The sequence below is a fragment of the Sturnira hondurensis genome, unplaced genomic scaffold (assembly GCF_014824575.4).
Source record: "Sturnira hondurensis isolate 20B ecotype Veracruz unplaced genomic scaffold, ASM1482457v3 Scaffold0022542, whole genome shotgun sequence".
Taxonomy (NCBI): domain Eukaryota; kingdom Metazoa; phylum Chordata; class Mammalia; order Chiroptera; family Phyllostomidae; genus Sturnira; species Sturnira hondurensis.
In genome coordinates, this window is record NW_028095173.1 from 281,463 (window position 1) to 306,719 (window position 25,257).

At 36.9% G+C, this 25,257-nt stretch overlaps 1 protein-coding gene across 3 annotated transcripts in view; it reads left to right on the top strand.

Annotated features, from left to right (window-relative positions):
* The window catches only part of HELQ (helicase, POLQ like), a 54,426-nt gene extending 41,496 nt beyond the window's left edge, over positions 1 to 12,930 (top strand). For 2 of the 3 annotated variants that reach the window (XM_037035596.1, XM_037035598.1), the window contains 4 exons: positions 173 to 346; positions 2,694 to 2,807; positions 5,228 to 5,362; positions 11,858 to 12,930. In XM_037035596.1, coding sequence (XP_036891491.1) covers positions 173 to 346; positions 2,694 to 2,807; positions 5,228 to 5,362; positions 11,858 to 11,950 — 516 coding nt within the window. In that variant the 3' untranslated portion in view covers positions 11,951 to 12,930. The remainder of the gene's footprint in view (positions 1 to 172; positions 347 to 2,693; positions 2,808 to 5,227; positions 5,363 to 11,857) is intronic. The other variant, XM_037035597.1, reaches the window with a different exon arrangement.
* Positions 12,931 to 25,257: the final 12,327 nt, after the last annotated feature.

Here is a 25,257-nt window from a genome sequence, read left to right on the forward strand (position 1 = left end):
TTTTAATTAGTCTAAGGTACATGTGTTAGAACTTAGTTTTATTTCTACTGAATCATTATTTCTTTGTTCTCCTGTAGCACAGTTTTGTTTACTTTACTTTTTGTCCAATTTGAATATAATGTACATTTTTAATAGATTGAGTACATAAATTTATTTGATTGTGTCTTTCTAGAAGGTGGACAAGACTATTGTGAACAGACTATACCTGTCTTTTGTTCTTTATGCCTTGCTCAAGGAAACCAATATTTGGAGTGTGTCTGAAAAATTTAATTTGCCTCGAGGATATATACAAAGTCTCCTCACCGCAGCTGCCACCTTCTCATCTTGTGTGTTACATTTCTGTGAGGTAATTCCGTTACATAATTGATAGACGCTCTGTGCATCTTCTTATTTTAACTATTACTAAACTCATAAACCAGTTAGTATTTTTCATTGTTGACTTATTCTATTACAAAGCACGCCGAATTTATTTAAAATATACTTTTGTTTTTATCCATTTATAAAAATACTATATACATACTAAGGTAAAGATTCAAAAATGACAAAATCAGCTAAAGTATCTAATGAATAAGTAAAAAGCACCTAGTTATTATCCCGGTACTTAAAACCACCACTAATAGTTTCAGGTATTTGGAATCAACTCTTAGAATGACATTTCTCCACTGATGTACATTGTTTGTAAGTGTTCTTCTCATGAGTGATAACCATGTGAATGTTTGATTAATAAGCTACCAGTATCCAACAGCTACTGTTATCTACTTAGTTCCGTGTTCTTTTGATTGCCTCAGTAATTTACCATTTTTGCTTCCAGAGTCAGGCAGCTACTTTTTACTTTAGGTTTCTACAACAAATGTTCATTTTATAAAGTGACTCAAGGAGAAAACTTTGTTTTTAGCCATATGCATTTGGGATGGGTTTGTTTGAGACTTTACTTAAAGAAGCTTTCAGAATTTCCTTGAATACAACAAAGCTTGCCAAACTTTTCTACTCAGATAACTTTTTGACAAATTTATAATATAAGTCACTTTTGCTGTATTTAAGTTTCTTGTTATTGGGTAGCATAATATCTTTTTCATATTTGTTTTTGTACTTGATTTTTTAAAAGAACTTTTTTCCCCGTGACTCCTATTTTTAAACGTAAAATCTGCTTCATTTTCCATACCTTAAATCTCCATATTCTGTGTGAGTATATGGCAGTTAACTCTGTCATACATACTAGTGAGTAAATAATCCAAAATACTTAACTTTGCATTGAATGATACTTATTTTAGCAAATTTATCTTTCTAAATATCTTCTACATATGCTGTTTTTTAACATTAGCTTACATTCCCTAATCCCATGCTAGCTAAGCAGAAGAAAAAAATGATGAGTAACAAGAAGCTAGCCTTTAAGCATTTAAAATATATTTTAAGTTTTCTATGTTGTTTTTCATATTTAAAGATGCTTTCCCTAATAGTCTATCCCTTTGTTTTAATTAGGACTATAAGGACTTCGGCTTTGTAGAATTGTTTGACTAAAAGAATATGTTGAATTTGAAAAAACAACTACTATTATTGGATGGTTGATCCTAGAAAATTTTACCTGACAACTTATACACTCATGAATGTGTTTTCAATATGTTAAAGGTTTTTTTTCTCTTAAATAGTTATGTGAGTTGTAAAAACTAGGACACCAAGTATATTAATTAAGATGCTTTTAACTACAAGTAACATAAAAACCCCCATCAAAAATTAAACAATAGGAAAAAAGGAAATCTTAGGTAACAGGAAAGCAAGAACTGAGGCAGTTCCACGGGTGATCAATTCATAGTTTTATGCACGGTTACCTTTTCTTTGCTTCACTCTCCCATCTTTAGTGCATTGACTGCTTTCTTAGTGGTCACAAAATGGCTAACCAATTCTGTTCCAAGCATCACATACTCTAACAGTAATACTGAAAGCTTTAAAAGGAACTTAAAAAATAAGCTGCTGTTATAGGAAATTTCAAGCATGTATAGAAAAAGACAAAATAATATAATAAATACTCATTTACCCATCCAGCTTCAACAATTATTGACTCATGGCTTCCAATGCTTTTATTGTATTAAGTATTTTTACACTGAGCATCATCTTGCATTGGAATCCTTCCATATTTAATATTTTGTCTTCAGGATGAATTCCCAGAAGTAGGAATTGTTTTCAGTCATTTAGGAAAGAAAAACTATGCATCCACTTGCTGGCATTTTTTTTATTTTATTTATTTATCTTTAGAGGGGAAGGGAGGGAGGGAGGGAGAGAAATATCAATGTATGGTTGCCTCTCATGCGTCCGCTGCCGGGAACTGGCCTGCAACCCAGGCATGTGCCCTGACTGGGAATCGAACTGCGATCATGTGGTTCACAGGCCCGCACTCAATCCACTGAGCTACACCAGCCAGGGCCACTTGCTGGCATTTTAATAAAAATGAATAGAACTCTTCTACTGACTTATATTTTAATTTTTTAATCATGCCAAAAAACACTTTATCAGATTCATCATAGTCTCTGCCATGTGTCCTGATAATAATTTTGTTTGGAATTATTATTTATCTCTGGCTTAACCCAAGTTCCAAAAGTTACATAAAGGGACATCCTCTCTGAGCCCCCTACCATGAAAAGTAAACTTTGAAATAACTTGCCAGACTTAAATTCTGTATATTTCTTTGTGTTCTGCAGGAACTTGAGGAGTTTTGGGTTTATAGAGCCCTTCTGGTAGAACTTACCAAGAAGTTGACTTACTGTGTAAGGGCAGAATTAGTCCCACTCATGGAAGTGACTGGAGTTTTAGAGGTCAGTAGCTTCCCAGTTTCCCAATTGAGATGTTTTCAACTAACTGTGAAGTTTTGTCACAGGGTAAGTGACAACAACAGCCTTATGGCAGTCTCTTTTTTTTTCCAATCATTTGCTGCCATGGCCTCCTAGAAATCCTCTTTTAATCTAGAAGCACAAACATGTAAACAAATAACAGTAGGGAAAGGTGATGCTCCCCTAGTATATGTGTGCTCCATTCATCCTTAACATCTCTTCTTTCCTCCACTTGAGTGAACAAGTACCATCTGTTGTTTAGACTTTGTGCTTGTTTAAGGTACCGTAACTAGGTGGTAACAAGGCTTACTTACATATTTTAAGAGACTTAGAAGAATGTATTCTCACCTGGTTTTTCAGCTTTCTCTTTTTACCAGCCCTTAATTTAAATTTATTCTGTTACTCATTTCTTGAATTAGAGAAGCTCTTCTGCATGGGAACATGCACATGCACACACATACCACACAACAGTCCCCTGAGCAGATAGTAAGAATATTTTAAGGATATTAGACTAGAAAATTTTCATTAGGGTCTAAAATAATGCCCCTAGCTTAAGTGCCATAATAGATTTCTCATTGCTGATTGCAACACACAACAGTTGATGTAAGCTGTGCCAAGGCTATTTTTCAATCATATTGGAACCACCCAAATACATCTTTTTTTAGGAAAATTTTTAAATTACTTTATTGTTGTTCAGTTACAGTTGTCTGCATTTTCTCCCCACCACTACTCCCCCTGACCCCAGTCAAACCCACCTCCCTCCCTTGCTTCCACCCTCCTCCTTGGTTTTGTCTTTGTGTCCTTTATAGTAGTTCCTGAAAACCCTTCTCCCCACTGTTTCCTCCTGCTCCCCTTTGGCTATTGTTAGATTGTTCTTAATTTCAATGTCTCTGGTTATATTTTGCTTGCTTTTTTTGTTGTTGTTAATTATGTTCCAGTTAAAGGTGAGATCCTATGGTATTTGCCCCTCACTGCCTGGCTTATTTCACCTAGCATAATGCTCTCTAGTTCCATCCATGCTGCCCCAAAGGGTAGGAGCTCCTTCTTTCTCTCTGCTGCATAGAATTCCATTGTGTAAATGTACCATAGTTTTTGATCTATTCATTTACTGATGGGCACTTATGTAAGTTGCTTCCAGCACTTGGCTATTGTAAATTGGACTGCTATGAACATTGGGGTGCATAGGTTCTTTTCAATTGTTGTTTCAGGACTATTAGGGTATAATCCCAACAGTGGAATTGCTGGGTCAAAAGGCAGTTCCATTTTTAGTTTTCTGAGGAAATTTCATACTGTTTTCCACAGTTGCTGCACCAGTCTGCAATCCCACCAACAGTGCACTGGGGTTCCCTTTTCTCTACATCCTCTCCAGCACTTGTTTGTTGATTTGTTTGTGGTGGTCATTCTGATGGGTATTAGGTGGTATCTCATTGTGGTTTTAATTTGCATCTCTGTTAGCTAGTGATGCTGAGCATCTTTTCATAGGTCTCTAGACCCTCTGTATGTCCTTCTTGGAGAAGTGTTTGTTCAAGTCTTTTGCCCATTTTTTAATTGAGTGGTTTGTCTTCCTCGAGTGAAGTTGTGTGAGTTCTTTATATATTTTGGAGATCAATTCCTTGTCTGAGGTATCATTGGCAAATATGTTTTCCCATATAATTGGTTCTCTTTTTATTTTAATGCTGTTTTCTTTAGCCGTGAAGGAGCTTTTTAATTTGATGAGGTCCCATTTGTTTATTCTTTCCTTTATGTCCCCTGCTCTAGGGGACATGACATATCAGTGAAGATGTTGCTGCGTAGAATGTCTGAGATTTTCCTGCCAATGTTTTCCTCTAGGACGTTTATGGTGTCATGACTTACATTTAAGTCTTTTATCCACCTTGAATTTATTTTTGTGTATGATGTAAGTTGGTGATCGAGTTTCATTTTTTGGCATAGCTGTCCAGATCTCCCAACACCATTTGTTGAAGAGGGTATTTTTACTCCATTTTATGTTACTGCCCCCTTTGTCGAATATTAATTGACCATACAGACTTGGGTTTATTTCTGGGCTCTCTGTTCTGTTCCATTGGTCTGTGTGCTTGTTTTTATGCTAGTACCAGGCTGTTTTGATTACTGTGGCCTTGTAATACAGTTTGGTATCAGATATTGTGATCCCTCCTGCTTTGTTCTTCTTTCTCAAAGTTGCTACAGCTATTTGGGGTTGTTTATAGTTCCATATAAACTTCTGAAGTCAAATACATCTTTTAAAATATATTTTCAAGATTCTGATGTGATATCTCTTCATGTTTACTTTATTATCTTAGTGTATTTTTATCTCTTGCGTGTCAAATTTTTTCTTTTATAGAACATTTAGTTATTTTTTCCAAATCCCAAATTCTGATCCTACTGGTTTTTGTAATACTTTTCAGGGTCGAGCAAAACAGTTATACAATGCAGGTTATAAAAGTCTAACACACTTGGCTAATGCAGATCCTGAAGTGCTAATAAGGACAATTGATCACTTATCAAGACGCCAGGCCAAGCAAATTGTTTCATCAGCAAAGGTAAGCAAACTATTTTTTAATCTTTATGACATTTTGTGTTATTATCTCCCTGTGCCTTAGACATGAAAACAAATAGACCCAAAAGTATTAAACTCATAATATATGGATAAAAATAGTACATGCGTTATGATAAAAGGCTATGTAAAGAGAAAAAGGACCTCCTATAAAACACAATTTGAAGAGCTCATTGAGGTACAGGGAAGTCTAGAATTCATTGAATTCTGTCTCCTTACAGCCTTTCACAGAAGTCCTTGCCTCAGCACCTTCAACATCTGGTTTTCTCGTTTTTGACAAGGAGCTTACAACCTCAAAAAGTACATGGTTCTGTGTTTGGACACTTTTAGTATCACAAAGAGGATCCCATTAAACGAGGCTCAATTTTGCCTTCTTATAATGTTGACCATTGCATTGTAATACTACCCTCTGAAACTATTCCATTCCTTCATTCATGTGGTAGTTTTTCACATATTTAAAAACAGTTCTCACTATTAACAAGGGGTTCTCTTTTCTGTTTGTTTCAACTGTTTTAAATAATCTATTACTGTCCTAGTTACCCTTTACTAGATGCAGTCCTGTATGTCATTACTCTCCTGCTCAATGTAGGTGAAGCCACTACACAGCAGTTTGGGATTATTTCCTTCTTGATTTCAACTGTAGTTCTATTCTGATAGCCTGAAATTGCTTAGCTTTTTAAAAAACTACATTGCTACACTATTGTTATATACAGATCAGAATGAGCTAAAAATTAAGTTTCCATCTAACTTTTTTTGAGTAGTGCTCACATTGTTTATATTATCTTCATTGATTTTTATAAAAGTGCCATCACTATTATCTTCAATTTGATGACACTAAAACTGACCTTGTTCTATTAGATTGGGAATGTGTAGTGTTCATAGTGATGAAGTTATAGTAATTTTCATTGCAATAGCAGTTAGCACTCAGCCTAGAGTAGGTGTTTAATATATGTTTGAATGAATGAGTGAATGAATGAATTAATAAATTAATTAATTAATTTCTTTTAAAGAAATTAAGTGGTTTACCCAAGGAAACACAAGATAAGTAAGTTGTAGAGCCAAGACTGTGGAGTTAGACTATGTTATTAAGAATACGGCCCTGGCTGGTGTGGCTCAGTGGATTGAGTGCTGGTCTGCAAACTAAAGAGTCACTGGTTTCATTTCTAGTCAGGGCACATGCCTGTGTTGCAGGACAGGTCCCCAGTAGGGGGAATGGGAGAGGTCACCACACATTGATGTTTCTCTTCCTCTCTTTTTCCCTCCCTTCCCTGCTCTAAAAAATAAATAAACAAATAAAATGTAGGCAACTGTAATTGAACAACAATAAAATAATTTTTAAAAATCTTTTAAAAAGAATGCAAATGGAGCTATAGTAACAATGGACAAAAGGAGTGACTTTAAACTTTAAAAGTTTATTAGACAAGTTCAAGCATAAGCAATTCATAGCTGATATGGGGAATCAGTGTTGTATCCAGGAACCCACACAATTCTGTGTCATTCTCAATACATTGCTTCTACCTTATGCACTAAGTAAGATGTGCTTTTTGCTTTGCTGACAGCTTGAAAGAGAAAAAATGGATATTCCATGCAGGATTTTGAATAGTGGAGTAGGGCAGAGGCTGCAAACAGGGGAATAAGAATGAAAATAGGAAACCAGTTAGGATTATATTGAGGTCATGCAGTTTTTTGTGGTAATACCACAGAAATGATGTGCGTCCTCCTTGGAACACTGTCCCAGGAGCCAGAGGGTGTCAGTTGGTTTCATTACTGATAATACTATGATCATTTGATTAAGTAAGTGTCTTTTGCCTTTGTAACTTAAAACAGCTCTTTCATTTTATTCATTTTTCGTGAATTAGGAATTCTGGAAGAGTTCAGCTGGGTATTTTTCCTGGAACCTCATACAGTTACAGTCAGATTTCAAGTGGAACTGTAGTCATCTAAAGGCTTGACTTGATTGGATAAACAAGATGGGTCACTCACATGACTGGAGTTGAAAAGTACCATTATTCTGGGGCTTTCCATGGGGCTTGGGTCTCTAATTGCGTGGCAACCAGGTTTTCTTTTATTTTTTAAATTTTTTTCAAGATTTTATTTATTTTTAGAGTTAGGGGAAAGGAGGGAGAAAGAGAGGGAGAGAAACATCAATGTGTGAGAGAAACATTGATTGGTAGCCTCTCACATGCCCCCAACTGCGGACCTGGCCCACAACACAGGCACGTGCCCGACTTGAGAATCAAATCAGAACACAGCCTGGCACTCAATCAACAGAGCCACACCACCCAGGGTACAACTGGATTTTTAGAGGAAATGTCCACAGAGTAAACATTTTGAGAAATCAAGGCAGAAAAGAGAAGAAACCTTCTGAACTAATTTCAGAAGTTATGTAGTCTCCTGTATACAACTGGTTACTAAAAGGCCATTAAAATCAATTCAGATTGAAATGAAGGGGAATTAGACCCCCATCTCTCCATGAGGGGAATGCCAAGTACTTTTCATTCATCTTTAATGTTTGGCCTCTGGTCACAAATTATTTACATTTCTCCCACATACAAAATAGGTTCATCCCTAAAAGATTTATTCCTTTATGGAATCAGACTCAGGCTGGACCTCAATGTCCTGTACCCCTTCTAAATCAAGTCTAAGTGATAGACCACCTCCACTGGTGAAACAGAGATAGGATAACCACAGTCCTATTCAAAAAGAGGGGAAATGGGTGGTACATCTGATGTCCAACCAAGTGTATATGGCTAGATTTTTTATTAGGACCCAGTTCTGCTCTCTGAGAATGATTCTTTCTAGCTCCAAATTCCCTCATCCGAATCATTCTTTCCTTTTTATAAGCAATGGCGCATGTCTGCAGCTAGGTAGCTTTCTCAGTCTGCTTCCTCTCTGTAGAAGTTCAAGGGTTCAGAGTTTTTTGTTTTATTATCTCTGTCTCTTTATTAAATCTGGTATGATGTCCTTTAAAACCTTATGAGTTTATTATTTACCTATTTTTAATTTCCACATAGCTTGAGTTTCTTACAGCATGGTTCCTGGGCTTTGAGAAGGGAGCCTCTTTGGAGAAGAGGCCTTGGAATGGTCTCATTCTAAGAAACCAAGATGGAAACTTGCAAAGCTTCTTTTTGGCAGAGCTGTGGAAATCATGCAGCATTATGTCCACTGCATTCTATTAGTTACAAGTAAATCACCAAAGCCAGCACACATTGAAGAGGAGAATTAAATTCAATCTGTCAGTAGAGGTGTCAGAGAATTTCCAATCATTTTTAATCCACCACACTCATTGTAGCCTTCACCCTTCTCATGTTTTTAGTTCCTTTCTCCAACAGTGAAAAACTTGACTCCTCTTTTCATTAATATACTTACCTTTTTTGCTGAATCCTAAAATACTTGAAAATAATTACAGAATTGTTAAAGCAGGCTACTGAGGAAAAAAACTTACTAACTAGAATTCAGTATCTATTTACAGCTCTTTTTGTCTTTAGTCTGAGAATACGTAATTGAAATAATATGCCTAAGTGTTACTTTTTAAAATAGGCAGTCATATTACTCATTTGAAACACAGAGTCTGTTTGTATTCCATTTTATTTGCTCACCCCAGTCCTTATGAGTGAGTTCTTTGTTTTTGACTATATGAAACATGAACCTATTTTCTTTAGCTTTAAATTCAAATAGTTTTACCAGGATATATCTTCATTTTCTTTTATTTATGGAAGCTTCCTTAGGTTGTAGTTTTAAATATTAGCTCTGATCCATTGCTTGATTTTTTTAATTTTTTAATTTATTGATTTATTTCAGAGAGAGAGGAAGAAGGGAATAGAGGGCAAAAAAATGATTTATTGTTCTACTTATTTATGCATTCATTGGTTGATTCTTGTATGTGCCCTGACTGAGAATTGAACTCGCAACCTTGACATACCAGGATGACACTAACTGAGTTACCTGGCCAAGGTTTTATTTTTATTTTTTAACAACTCCAATTATGTACATGTTGGGTCTTCTTTGCCCATTTCCCCTTCAATTTCTCTGATTCTTTAATTCTTTCTTCATCTCATGTTCATTATCTTGATTGTTTTCCTGCTTTTTATCCCCAGTGATCTTAATTGGGTTTTTATTCAAATCTATTCTTCCCTGGACACCTCATTATTTAGTTTTTATTTCTGATATAATTTGCCTTTTTCTTCTATTTTGTTCCTGAGCTTCAACTTTTGTTTCATTTTTTCTGTTTTTGGTCCATTTCTGTTACTAGTTTTAGATTTCTTATTAAGGATGTGTTTTTTCTCCATGTCTCCAAGTGTTTGTTTGAGACTGCTTAATTCTGTTTGGAATATTGTGTTACAGTGTCATGGTTTCCTTTCAAGGAAGGGAATATTTATAAGCTGAAATGCTTTGATTGTCATTTTCTCTATTCTTTTTATAGGATAGTCTTGTATAATGAGAGCTGCTTATGCCTCTGCATCTCTTAGACCAGGATGGCCATTTGGAGTGATTAATGAGAATCCTATTCCACAGTCTCTCTTCTGTCAGTGTAGTTTCATTAATGGGTGCCTTGTGGTGGGAGAGGAATGCAAGGAAGAGTGGTGTTCTTTGATTTTTTAAATTTTCATAATTTTCCTACAGGTTCCTAAATTTTGCCCTCTTGTGTCCCCTCACTGCCCAGCTTCCAAAGGATACCTCTCCCTTTCACTCCTTCTTTCCCCTAGAGGTATTGCCTTTCCAAAACTGCCTCCTAGAGTTTCACATACTTTAAATCCTTTCTCATAAACAATGCTTTAATCTACTAATGTCAAAACAAATTTGGGTTCTTAACTCCAGCTACAAAAGAATTTAGACCAAGAACACCCATGAAAGCAAAGTCAGATTTATTGAGGTTCTTCAGAGGGTGAGAAAACCAAGATAAGTTCCCAAGCTGTACACCCCAAATGTGAGGCCTCATGGGTTTTTATGGCTTGGTAACACAGAAGTTGCCAGGGTTAAGGAAGTAAGTTAGCATACTTTTCCTTTTCGAAATAATTATGTCTAGGTACATGTCAGCAAAGCAAAGCATTCTGGGATTGTGCAGCACTTCTTATAGGATGCGGAAAGGGACTTTCCTAACCAAGTATTGAGTTTGTCTCTGATTTGTGGCTTGGCTTTAGATCTGAAAAACAAACTTTAAAGAAATCAGGCTAGTTTCTGGACCATTGTTCTATAATTACCTATTGATAACTGCCATGGTTCTGTCAGGGCTTAATTCAGTAGTTAATTTTGGGGAACATTTTATTCTACCCATTTCGCTAAGATTCTTTTCACAGTGTTTTTGTACTTAGGGTAGCCTTTCTCTACCTGGAGGTGATTTTGTTTAATCTGAGACCCTCTGTTTTTCCTCGTCCTTGTTTCATGTGTGTGTTTGTTTTGTTTTCTCAAACCCACCTTGATCTCTGCAAACACTTTGGAATGAGAACTTAAGAAATGGCTCTGTTGGAAACGGGTGGATTTTTTTTAACTATGAATAATTCAAAGTTGATGGTGTCCTCTTCATTCAACTATTGCTGACACAAGTTTTGGGTATTACTTGTTGATTTGTATGGTTTTTAGAGGACGTATTGGGAGATTTGTTTCACATGGTTACCATTACCTCAGCTGCTGGAAAACTTATCTGAGTACATTTTAGTCTATTTCTCTATATAGATTATGTATAATCTATATAACAATATAGATTATATAGATTACAAGCATCATATGTAATGCTATGCTTTATATCAAATTGGTAGAGTGGATTTTTCCCTTTCACTTTGTGTCATATGATTTTTTTTCCCTCAGTATGATTTTGCTGAATGTTTTATTATACAATTTTGTAACAGAAGTAGTACAAATACTTTACCCCAATATACACAAAACGCAGCTATGATAACTACCAACATTTTATTTCAGGTTTCTAGAAAAAATAGAGGAAAAATCATTATTTGGTAAATAGTTATTTATATCTACTATGTGCCATCTTTAGAAATATTTTGTTTGCTCATTATGTTTCTTTTGAAATTTACCATGTTAGTTTTAGGAACTTGAATAAATCTTCTCTTTGAAAAAGTGGTAGGTTTTCGAAAGATAGCATACTAAATTTTAAGGAATAATAAAATATATATATGAAGGATAACATTTTCAACTTCTAATTAAATTTTTGCAAAATTGTCCTAGGTTTTATAGATTAAAAGCTAGTTTTAAGTGGTTGAGTCTTCAATTAAAACAAACCTTTGAGAGTATTAGAGTTCCTTTATTTTTTTGGTTATACCAAATGTAGCAATCAGCTAAAATGGCTATAACTATATGCTTCAGCTTCATTTACTATGATCGCTTTTTCAAGTGGCCATTTTTCAATCTCATTATTACTTTTAATGTCTAGATTGCTGATGTGTAAGGATTCAGGTGGTAAAAAATGATAGCATTTCTCTAGCAGTGCATATTTTGGTCTCATGTCTTGATGTTTTTATTATTGTAGATGCTGTTGCATGAAAAAGCAGAGGCTTTGCAAGAAGAAGCGGAAGACCTATTGAGGTTACCTTCTGATTTCCCTTCCATTGAAAAGTCATGAAGCTGTCTGATGAGCATTTTCAAATATGAATTATTTTTTGTACATATGTTTTGTTAACGATTTCTTATAATTTATAAATGAAAAATACATTTTAATTTTACATTCAGAACTGTGGATGATGTTCGAATATACCTGTCACCCATAACTGCAGTAACCTTCCCAGTAATAATCCATCTTACTCAAATCTTATACATTATACAATATCTGCTCAAAAATGAAATCCAACTTCCTCAACCTTGCTGCAGCCTACCTTTATAGACAGACCTTTCATCATCTCTTGCCCATTTATTTCATCAAACTGGACTATTTAAAATTCCAGAATTTTCCGTGCAGTTTCCAAACCCTTCATTTCCTAATTTCTTTATTCTATTCCAAGTACATAGAAAATTATCTTTAAAATGTGCTACATACTTCAACTGTCAACTAAAAATGCTGAAGTTTCTGTCTCCTCTATGAAAAAGTTCAAGTTCATTCTCATTCCCACCCCATACATGAGTTCTTGCCCTTCTTTAAGTATTATGAGCCCCTCATTTATGTCCATGTATTTTTTTACGCTTTTCCAATAAATATTTATTATTAGTTAAGCCATGATTCAGGATCCCAGGATGGAATGTGCCTAGGTCCTCCTCCACCATCCTGGGAGAAAAATGGAGGACAGAGGAGAGGTGGGTGGAGCCAGTTGAGCTCTTCCCAGGAAATGGGCCTTCTGCGTGGCAGTCTTCTAAGGCCCACACCTGGGATGTGGACCATTTGCACATGGAAACATCATCCTCTTTAATGGTCATTGTCTTCTCACAGCAGCAGAAGTCCAGGTAATCCTGCCAGCAGTTCCTTGTCTGGTTCTGGTTGGGGAAACAGCTCTCAAAAGGGACAGTCACAATTCTGGATTTGGTCTTGATCTCTTCTGCCACTTTGCTGACTCTTAAAAATGCCCTGAAGCAGCTTGCAGCCAAATGTGACCTTCAGTGAAGACCAGCCTGTATCTTTTTATTTATTTATTTTTTTAGATTTATTTATTTATCTTTAGAGGGGAAAAGAAGGAGAGAGGAAGAGAAACATCAATGTATGGTTGCTTCTCATGCATCCCCCGCTGGGAACTGGCCCCTGCTGGGAACTGGCCTGCAACCCAGGCACGTGCCCTGACTGGGAATCGAACCGTGATCATCTGGTTCGCACACCCGAGCTCAGTCCACTGAGGTACACCAGCTAAGGCCAGCCTATGTCTTTTTAAATGCTGTTAGTTTCAAATCTCCTGGGAGGTGGAGACCTTTTTTATCATCTTTGTATGGCACATATCACCTACCAGAATTTACTGTAGAAAGTAGGAAACTTTGTGGAGAATTAAAACTACTCAAATGAACAATTTAAAGATTCTCTTCAAACACACCTAAATATTGCCTCTCCCCACTCCCTTTTCAGAATTGTAGCTCAAATGTAGATGACTGGTTAGCTCCAGGAAAAGGGTAATAACTACCGATATTGAATAATACTGAACTGGTTTACTTAAATTCTTACCTGTTCAGAACATTCATTGAAGACTTTGCAAATAGATTCACAGTCTAAGTTCTTCAGCCTTAACATTTTCTACCATTATAGCCCTGGCTAGTGTAGCTCAGTGGTTGAGCGCGGGTCTGCGAACCACATGATCAAGGTTTGATTCCCAGTCAGGGCACATGTCTGGGTTGCAGGCCAGTTCCCAGCAGGGGACTCACGAGAGGCAACCATACATTGATATTTCTATCCCTCTCCTCTTCCCTTCCCCTCTAAAGATATATAAATAAAATCTTTAAAAAAAAACATTTTCTACCATTATAATGTAGTAATTTACCTTCTAATTTCCATGTGCCAGGCACTTTTATATGTGCTTTATGTGACTAGTTTGGTCCTTATAACAACACTGTAAGAGATAGTATTATTATCTCCATTTTACAGATAGGTAAACTGAAACATAGGGTAATGAAAATAACTTGCTATTTTATCAACTTTTTAAAAAATATTTTATTTACTTATCTTTAGAGGGGAAGGGAAGGAGAGAGGAAGAGAAACGTCAATGTATGGTTGCTTCTTGTGCATCCCCTGCTGGGAACTGGACTCTGCCGGGAACTGGCCTGCAACCCAGGCATGTGCCCTGACTGGGAATTGAACCGCAATCGTCTGGTTCACAGGCCTGCGCTCAATCCACTGAGATACACCAGCCAGGGCTTATTTTATCAACTTTTGCTCTTCCTGTTTCATACCTTCTACTTTTTTTGAGTTCAATATGTTGCTCCTTTTCTATCTACCTATACAAGGTATTCAGATAATTTTTTACCGGTTTTCCTTTCTACCATGTATGTTTAAGATATACATTTCTTTAGAAATTGCATTTAGAGGTATCCTAAAATTAACACATTGCACTTTCATATTTATCCAGTCAAAATATTTTACATTTTAATGTTGATTTTTTTTAACTTCCAACTATTTGGAGATTTCCTAAGTATAATTTAGTTGCTCTTTCATGCTTTAGTTAATCAAAGATCAAAAAACATATCCTTAAAAAATATCGTCTTTTGAAATTTGTTAAGATTTGCTTTATACTACAGCATATAGTTATTTTGGTAAATAGTCTTTATTTTCAATCTGTTTTCTTGAAGTTCATTCTGTACTTTTTTTTTCTGGACTCTCTCCGTATTTACTAATTGTCTTTACAGTGTCTAACATATGGTTAAGTCCATATATTGGGCTGTTAATTCCATTATTGTAGTTTTCATGTTTACAATTTCTACTTGATCCTTTCAATAGCTTTGAATTCACTGCTGAACCTTTCCACTTTGTTATTTAATTTCCTGAATAGATTAATCATAGCTATTGTAACATCTGTTTCTAAATTCCACTGTACATATTAATCTCTTATAATGCCTGCTTATTTTTTGATTAAATAAAGAACAATTTGTATGTGAAAATAAAATATAAATAAATAAATAACTTGCTCAAGGTTATGTACAAATTAGCTGCAGGGAAAGGATTCAGACTCAGGAAGTCCCAGCCTAAAGTCTGTGCACATAACCATTTTAAAATACTGTCTTGGTGGAATTTGCCTACTCTACTTCTACTCTACTTCATTCCTTCTAAGTGTTCTTTTCACCTGGCCTTGAATTTATCCCTAGCATTACAGCTCATTTGCATACCCCTCTCCTTACAAATCACAGTATGGCATCCTAATGTCTTAGGAGAACCTCAGATTTCTCTGCACATATTCCTTTTGTTCCAGCTAAAAAGACTTTAAAAGCTTGGTTTGGCCTTCAGTTTTAAATCTAGAAATTCCAGTATTATCAGCTTACCCAAGTGAGGCTGTAAGTGAGCCTGATTCTTAATAACCAATATATTAAAGGCTGATTAATAATCCCAAATTAACTTATTTTGTTTTCCTTTTTTTTACCCTTCCCCCCCCCCCCCACTAGTCCCTTCCACCTCCCCTCTGGTTACTGGGTATTTGTTCTTAATTTCAATGTCTCTGGTTATATTTTGCTTGCTTGTTTGTTCTATTGATTAAGTTCCACTTATAGGTAAGATCATATGGTATTTGTCTCTCACCACCTGGCTTTTTTCACTTAGCATAGTGCTCTCCAGTTCCATCTATGCTGTCACAAAGAATAGGAGCTCCTTCTTTCTTTCTGCTGCATAATAGTCCATTGTGTAAATATTTTTTGATCCATTCATTTACTGATGGGCACTGAGGTTGCTTCCAGCACTTGGCTATTGTGAATTGTGCTGCTATGAAATTGGGGTGCATAGGTTCCTTTAAATTGGTGTTTCAGGATTCTTAGGGTACAATCCCAGCAGTGGAATTGCCAGGTCAAAAGGCAGTTCCATTTTTAGTTTTCTGAGGCAATTCCATACTGTTTCCCACAGTGGCTGCACCAGTCTACATTCCCACCAACAGTACCCTATAGTTCCCTTTTCTCCACATCCTCTCCAGCAGTTGTTGTTTGTTGATTTCTTTTTTTCTACTTATTTATGCATTTATTTGTTGATTCTTTTTTATATATATAATTTTTTATTTAATTATTGTTCAAGTACAGTTTTCTGTCTTTTACTCCCTGTTTATTTCTTTATGATAGCCATTCTTACCAGTGTGAAGTGGTATCTCATTGTGCTTTATTAATATTAGATTAGAGATGGCAAGGTTGTGGAGGGGATACCTTTACAAAAAATAGAATACCTGTATGTGCAGACCAGGATAATCTCCCATCGCCCCATCAGTGTTTCTCTAGGTCAATTTAACTAAAAGGCTGTGTCAAGTGTAATGGGGAATTAGCCCAAAAAGATATTAAAATGGAAAGAAATTAAAACAGTTCTGCTCCAGAGAATAAGAAACAGTAAATCAGTGGGAATAGAGTAAAGAATAAAAGCATACCTAAATACATTTAAGAATTTAATAAACATGGTTTTTCGGTTTTAAGTGATACAAATCAAAGGATTCAGCTTAAACAAAAAGCAGTGTTTCATGGCCACATTCTCAAACCACAGCAACAATAGAACTGATACGAAGGAACTGAAGGTACCTTCTTTGATACTTCAGTGTAGTCAGATGACGCCATCAAAAACCACACATTCAAATCTTTTCATTTACCTAAAATTTAATTTGGTTTAAGGAGATAGTTAGATATTCAGTTGAATATTTTTCTAAGACATGAAGTAGCCATTTGTTCCAACTCCATTCACTGAGTTATCCATCATTTTTATCGTGACGAAGTATTAACTGTACTAGTTATTGATATCTCTGCCTACCACCCTTTTCCCTGACTTCTGAAAAAATTAAAACACAACCACAGGAGTGGGCAAAGAACCTTCTCCCACAAGAATCACGACCGCTTTTGAAGTCCATGTCATTATGACAAAAGTAATAGTATACCTAAGCATTATTATATAGGGTTTTTAAATATTCAGTAATTTATAATCATATATTGATAAGTATATATTTTGTTACTCTCAGTGATAAATAATAAAGATAACAAACTACCGTTTATTGAGGGCTTACCACAGACCAGCACTAGGCTAAATATTTTATGTATTTTATATACATTTTCTGGATGATTCCGTATAGCCACCTGAGGACTGTGTTATTTCTTTACCCTATGTTACACCTGAAGAAAGTGTGACTTGCCCAGGATCACCCATCAATGAGTGGCAGAGCCTAGACTCACATCAGAATCATACTGATAATTCTTTGTTTGACTGTGTTTATTTGTATTACAAGGTACATTATGTGTTTTTGGAAAGAAGTCAACCAAGATGGCAGACTGAACATATGTATTAGCCTTTCCACATCTCTAAATTCCTGTTAAATGATTGAAAGTTAAAATTCAGTGCAATAGATTAGCATGCTTCATGTTCTTCATTTTGAATTTTTTAAAGTATATTTTATTGATTATGCTATTACAGTTTTTTCAATTTTCCCCCTTTATCCACTCTCCACCCTGTACCCCCCAGCCCTCCAGCATTCCCCCCTCCCTTAGTTCATGTCCATGGGTTGTGTATATAAGTTCTTTGAGTTCTCTGTTTCCTATACCATTTTGACCACTCCCTGTCTATTTAATTCCTACCGATTATGCTTCTTTTTCTTTGTACCTTCCCCCCGGTTCTTCCCCTCTCCCTCCCTACTGAAAACCCTCCATGTGATGTCCATTTATCTGATTCTGTTCCTGTTCTAGTTGTTTCCTTAGTTTTTGTTTTCATTGTTTTTCTTTCTTATTTTTTTTAGGTTCATTTGTTGATAGTTGTGAGTTTGTTGTCATTTTACTGGTCATAGTTTGTTATCTTCTTTTCTTAGATAAGTCCCTTTCACATTTCATATAATAAGGGCTTGGTGATGATGAACTCCTTTAACTTGACCTTATCTGGGAAGCACTTTATCTGCCCTTCCATTCAAAACGAGAGCTTTGCTGGATAGAGCAATCTTGGATGTAGGTCATTGCCTTTCATGACTTGGAATACTTTTTTCTAGCCCCTTCTTGCCTGCAAAGTTTCTTTTGAGAAATCAGCTGACAGGCACTCCTTTGTAGGTAACTGTCTTCTTTTCTCTTGCTACTTTTAAGATTCTCTCCTTATCTTTAATCTTGGGTAACTTGATGTGCCTTGGTGTGTTCCTCCTTGGGTCCAACTTCTTTGGGACTCTCTGGGCTTGCTGGACTTCCTGGAAGTCTATTTCCTTCACCAGATTGGGGAAGTTTTCCTTCATTATTTGTTTAAATAAGTTTTCAATTTCTTGCTATTGCTCTTCTCCTTCTGGTACACCTACAATTTGGATATTGGAACATTTCAAATTGTCCCAGAGGTTCAAAAGTCTCACTTCATTTTTTTGAATTCTTGTTTCTTCATTCTTTTCCAGGTGGATGTTTATTTTTTCCTTTTGTTCCAAATTGTTGATTTGAGTCCTGGTTTCCTTCCTGTCACTGTTGGTTCCCTGAATATTTTGCTTTATTTCATTTTGGGTATCTTGCATTTGTTCTTCCATTTTGTGACCAAGCTCAATCAGTTCTGTGAGCATTTTGATTGTCAGGACTTTAAATTCTCCATCAGATAGGTTGGCTATCTCCTGATTGCTTAGCTCCCTTTCTCAAGTTTTGCTCCATTCTTTCATTTTGGCCCTATTTCTTTGTTTGGGGCAGTTGATAAGGGGGTGGGGCCTTTGATAGTCACCTGGCAGGGCAACACTCCTTGCTGTGCTGTGGGGCTGCCTGGCAGGGAGGGACCAGAGAGGGAACAGTGCATCTCTCCTGGGCTGTAGCCCACTTTCCAATGAACCTTCTTGTGAGACTCAAGAGTTCTCCCACCGTGGCAACCACAATAGTCCACAGCTAACTCTTGAGTCTGTTTCCCCTTAAGTCAGCCCCACCCATGGAGCCCGCTGCCTCGAAGCAGCCAGCCCTCCATGCATGGTCTGCTACCTTACTGGTCTGGTTGTTCTGTTTTACTGTTTCTTTAATTCTGTGGTTGTTGGAGTTTTATATATGTTGATTTTCTGGCACTTCTGGTTGTTTATTGATTTTAAATTGGTTGTTATCCTCCTTTTGGCTGTGCGAGGAAGTGAAGTGTTTCTACCTATACCTTCATCTTGGCAGGAACTTTCGTTTTGAATTTTTAAAATAATCTTCTGACCTTTTCTTCACTAAATAATTGCAGTTACTCAACCAATATGTGGCCATTTGAAGTAGTTCTAGAAGAAGTCACTGTTGTCTTTCGGGAGAATATAAGTATGTAATGTATAAAGTTTTTGCAATTTAGAACTGTAACAGTCACTGTGGAAGAAACGAGTGGTTTTGCTCTAGCTGAACCAAATGTATTAGATGATTAAGCCTTCCCGATGTGAGATGTATGCACAGAGATAACAACAGAAGCTTCAGTCAGAGGTCTGCACTAAAACAAGTGAACCTGGCAGCAAAAGTTAATGCACTGGCAGTATCTAGTGTTTAAATTTTGGCACGTTACATACTCCTTAATGTTCAAGTGTATGTTTTGTTACTTCGAATATTTTTTAAAATTAACCAGTTTTTCTTGTTTTAAGACTTGGACTCAGCCCTGGCTGGTGTAGCTCAGTGGATTGAGCGCGGGCTGGGAACCAAAGGGTCGCTGTCAGATTCCCAGTCAGGGCACATGCCTGGGTTGTGGGCCTGGTCCCCAGTGGGGGCCATGTGAGAGGCAACCACACATTGATGTTTCTCTCCCTCTCTTTCTCCTTCCCTTCCCCTCCTTCTAAAAATAAATAAATAAAAGCTTTAAAAAGAAAAAGACTTTGACTCAAAGATAGAGTGTATGTTGTCATTTGGGTTTTTTGTACTATTTCCATTATCATTTAGTCCCCTTATATCATACATATCCGCCTCCCCTCTGTAAACACCACACCATTGTCCATGCCCAAGTCCTTTCTCCTTTTTGCTCAATCCCTCTATCCCCTCCCCACTCCCTTGGCTGCCATCCTGTTCTCTGTGAGTCTGTCTCTGTTTTACTAGTTCAATTTGTTCATTGGATTCCACATATGAGTGAAATTGTGTGGTATTTGTCTTTCTCGGACTGGCTTCTGTCACTTAGCATAATGTTCTCCAGGCCCATCCAAACTGTCAACAATGGTAAATTTTTCTTTTTTATGGCCAAGTATGATTCCATTGTGTAAATGTCCCATGGTGGTTTTACCCACTCATTTATTGATGGACTCTTGGGCTGCTTCCATATCTTGGTAATTGTAAATAATGCTACAGTAAACTAGGGATGCTTGTGTTCTTTCAAATTTGTGTTTTGGGATCCTTTGGATGTTCCCAGAAGTGAGATTGCTGGGTCAAATGTAGATCAATTTTTAATCTTTTGAGTTACCTCCATGCTGCTTTCCACAGTAGCTGCACCAGTCTGCATTTCCACCAACAGTGCAGAAGTGGTTCCCCTTTCTCCACATCCTCAGCAGCATTTGTTGTTTTATGATTTATTGATAATGACCATTCTGAAAGGTGTGAGATGGTATCCCATTGTGGTTTTAAGTTGCATTTCTCTGTTGATTAGTGACGATGATCATCTTTTCTTATGTCTGTTGGCCGTCTGTATGGCCTCTTTGGAGAAGTGTCTGTGCAGGCCCTTTGCCGATTTTTTAATGACCTTGTTTGTTTTTTGGTGTTGAGCTTTGTAAGCACTTTATACATTTTTAACCCCTTATCAAATGTATTGGCCAATATGTTTTCCCATTCTCTGGGTTGTCTTTCTATTTTGTTGATGATTTCCTTTCCTGTGCAAATTTTTTTTGGTTTGTTATGGTCCCATTTGTTTATTTTTTTTTCTTTTCCTTGCCTGGGGAGATATATCCAATAAAAAAAGATTTATATGATCAATGTCCAAAGATTTTGCTGCCTATGTTTTCTTCTAAGATTTTTATGGCTTGGGCTTTAACATTTCTTTGGTCCATTTTGAATTTACTCTTGTGTGTGAATAGTCTAATTTCATTTTTCTGTACGTATCTGTCCAATTTTCCCAGCATCATTTATCAAAAAAAAAAACAAAACCTCTTTTTAGCCCATTCTGTGTGCTTGCTTCCTCTGTCAAATATTAATTGACTATAAAGGTGTTAGTTTATTTTTAGTCTCTCTATTCTGTTCCATTGATCTATGTGTCTGTTTTTATGCCAGTACCATGGTGTTTTGATTACTGTGGCCTCATAGTATAGTTAGATATTGTGTAGCATGACTCCTACAACTTTGTTCTTCTTTCTCAGTATCCCTGTTGCTACATGGGGCCTTTTGTGGTTCTAATAGAAATTTTTGAAATATTCGTTCTAGTTCTGTGAAATATCAGTTCTAATTCTGACATCATTGGAATCTTGATAGGAATTGTGTTGAGTCTATAGATTGCTTTGGGCAGTAGGGACATTTTAATTACGTTAATTCGTCCTACCTATGAACATGGTATGTGCTTCCACTTGTTTGTATCTTCCTCAGCTTCTTTTTTCGGGTCTGATAATTTTCTGAGTACAGGTCTTTTACATCCTTGGTTAGGCTTATTCCTAGGTGTTTTATTCTTTTTGAAGCAATTGTGAGTGGGATTGATTTTTAATTTTCCTTTCTGTTAGTTTGTTATTGGCATATAAAAATGCAGCTGATTTCTAAATATTAATTTTGTATCCAGCTACTTTGAGAATTCAGTTATCCATTCTAGTAGTTTCTTGGTGGAATATTTAAGATTCTCTATGTACAGTCTCACGTCATCTGCAAATAAAGACAGATTTACTTCTTCCTTTCCAATTTGGATGACTTTTATTTCTTCTTGTATGATTGCTGTGGCTAGGACCTCTAGTACTATGTTGAATAAGAGAGGTGAAAGTGGACACCCCTTGATGCAAACCCCAGCTGTGGGGTCTGCGGCATTATGGATGAGATATGAGACATGAGACAAATTCACATTGACTACCGAGTCCTGTGGAGGAAAAGGGACAGTACAGCCATTCTCCGAAGAGGAGAGCACCTCAGAGCACTTTGGCCACTCTCTCAAGAGGAGAGCACCCAACCCTTGCCTTGACAAGTTTTTATTGCTTTTCTGGGCACATTACATAATGGTCCACATTTACTCTGCACAGGTTCGCTTTAGGTGGTTATCTTTTACAGAAAATAAAGGAGAGCATGCCACTAATTATTTCAAAGAGGAAGATGTTGCAGACCAGGGGGAAAAGTGATTGGCTGGCTACACTTTATACTTGGGAGTTTTAGCACAGATCTTAGGAAGTTACAGTAAAAACCTCCTGCCTCAATCCAAGGCGAGGGAGTTTTAGCAAAAGCAAGTCTCAAAGCAGCCTAGGTACAAGGCAGGCCTGATTCTCCACAGGAGAACCTATCCATGGGTGTGGGTCCTGTGCATNTGGTTATCTTTTACAGAAAATAAAGGAGAGCATGCCGCTAATTATTTCAAAGAGGAAGATGTTGCAGACCAGGGGGAAAAGTGATTGGCTGGCTACACTTTATACTTGGGAGTTTTAGCACAGATCTTAGGAAGTTACAGTAAAAACCTCCTGCCTCAATCCAAGGCGAGGGAGTTTTAGCAAAAGCAAGTCTCAAAGCAGCCTAGGTACAATGCAGGCCTGATTCCCCACAGGAGAACCTATCCATGGGTGTGGGTCCTGTGCATTGGACCTCACTTTCCATTAGGAGCTGGGCCCACACCACGTAGAACAGTCTCCTATGGCCCCTGTCTTATTCCTGATCTTGAGGGGAATGCTTGTAGTTTTTACCCATTGAATATGATGCTGGCAGTGGCTTTGTCATATATTGCCCCTTGTTTGTGTCCCGTGCTCTATTGCCCCTTTGCTAAGATTTTCATCATAAATAGTTGCTGGGTTTTATCAAATGCTTTTTCTTCACTTATTGATGTGACCGTGTGGTTTTTATCATTCATTTTGATTATGTGGTGAATCACATTTACTGATTTGGAATGTTGTACAACCTCGTATTCCCAGAATGAATTCCAGTTGATTGTGGTGTATGACCTTTAGAATATATTGTTGTATCCATTTTGCTAATATTTCATTGAGGATTTTAGTACTTATGTTCATTAGGGATATTGGCCTGTAATTTTCTTTTCTCGTAGTGCCCTTACCTGGTTTTGGAATTAGGTAATGCTGACCTTGGAAAATGAGCTTGGGTGCTTTCCCTCCTCTTGAATTTTTTGAAGGAGTTTGGGAAGGAGAGGTGTTAGTTCTTCTCAGATAGTTTGGTAAGTCACCTGTGATGCAGACACCAACCCACAGTGTCTGCGATGTGCATGGATGAGACAAGACAAATTCACATGGACTGCCGAGTCCTGTGAAGGAAAAGGGACAGCGTGGCTTCTCTCTCAGGAGAAAAACCCCAGAGCACCTCAGCCACTCTCTCAAGAGGAGAGCACCTTGACCCTTGCCTTGACAAGCTTTTATTGGATTCAATTTGCACAGGAATACAGGGTGTATATGTAAAGTTTGTCAATCATTGCCAGGCAGAAATTATTAAACAATAGACAACATTCAAAGAACTCTGAGAGATTATTCTGAGTCAGGGTCAGATAGTTAAAGGGCCATAAAACTTTGGGAAACAAACTCATTTCAAATCTGTACTTGGACCTTTATCATTTAAATTGAGGGTATTAGCAAAGCAGGTTTCATATGATTATATGCATTCTTTCTTAGGCCTTATCACCTCAGGGAACCCACCCATTCCAGAACAGGGCCTCACCCACCTCCAGCATTGTTTCAGGCTTAAGTCAGGCGAGGAAAGTAAGGCAGCCAAGAGATTAGGAGTCTTCCTACAGACAGAATGGGGACTCAGGCTATGTCAAAGCTAAGGGGTGAGGGTCCATCATTCCCTTTTTCTATAGCCCCCCAAGTCCTTCCCTGAGGGCTCCTTTGTGACCATGCCTGTCTTGGGTTGTCCCTCTTTTGAGTAATCTTACCCGTCATTGGCTAACCAGTCACCCACCTGGGGCCAAGCAGGGGGCAGAGGTGGTGCTCCTGCAAGGAAGATAAGCTTTGTCTCCTAAGTGGCTTATGGTCCCAAGGTCCTTTACTCAGCCTGAGCCATGAGGGGTTAGTTTCTGAAACCAGGCAGGGCAGTTCCCAACACACCTGTGAAGCCATCGGGTGTAAGGCTTTTTCTTGTTGGGAGTTTTTGAACATTGCTCAGTTTCACTAGGTGTAATCTGTCTATTCAGATTCTCTAGCTCTTCCTATTTAGTTTTGGAAGATTGTATATGTCTAGGAATTTATCCATTTCATCCAGGTTGTCCAGTTTGTTGGCATATAGTAGTTCATAATATTTTCTTACTATCCTTAGTATTTCTTTGGTATCAGTTGTTATTTGTCCTCCTTCATTTCTGATTTTATTTATTTGGGTCCTCTTTTTTTCTAGGTGAGTCTGTTTAAAGGTTTGTCCATCTTATTTATCTTTTCAAAGAACCAACTCTTGGATTCATTGATCTATATCATATTTTAGACTCTATTTTATTTATTTCTGCTTTGATCTTTATTATTTCCTTCCTTCTGCTCACTTTGAGTGTTGTTTATTGTTCCTTTTCGAGGTTCCTTTAACTGTAAGGAACTTAGATTCCTTAGATTGTTTATTTGAGTTTTTCTTGATTCTTGAGATGATCCTGTAATAATACTATAAATTCCCCTTAGGATTGCTTTCCCTGTGTCCCACAGATTTTAGATTGTTGCGTTCTCATTTTCATTTGTTTGAAGGTACCGTTTGATGTTTTCCAGTGTTCTTGTGGTTGATTTTTAGTTTCATAGCATTGTGGTCAGATAAAATGCTGGATGTGACTTCAATCTTTAATTTATTGAGACTTGTTTGTGTCTTAGCTTGTGGTCTATCCTAGAAAATGTTCCATGTATATTTGAGAAGTTTGTATATTCTGCTGTTCTCCAGTGAAATGCTCTAAGTATATCAATTAAATACATTTCATCCAGGGTGTCGTTGAATGTCTTTTTTTGTCAAATATAAGTACTGCTATCGTAGCTTTTTGCTCTTTCCATTTGCATGAAATATCTTTCTCCATCCTTCTACTTTTAGTCTGTGTGTATCTTTCTATCTAAGGTGGGTTTCTTGGAGGCAGCATATATATGAGTTTTGTTTTCTTATCTGTCCAGCTATCTTATGTCTCTTGGTTGTAGCATTTAAGCCATTTGCATTTAAGGTGACTATTGATGTATACATCTTTAGTGCCATTTTATTGTTAGACTATTTTCCTGTTTTTTTTCTTTTTTCTTCTTTTTCTCTTTCTTAAAGCAAGCCTTTAACATTTATTGCAGTACTGGTTTGGTGTTA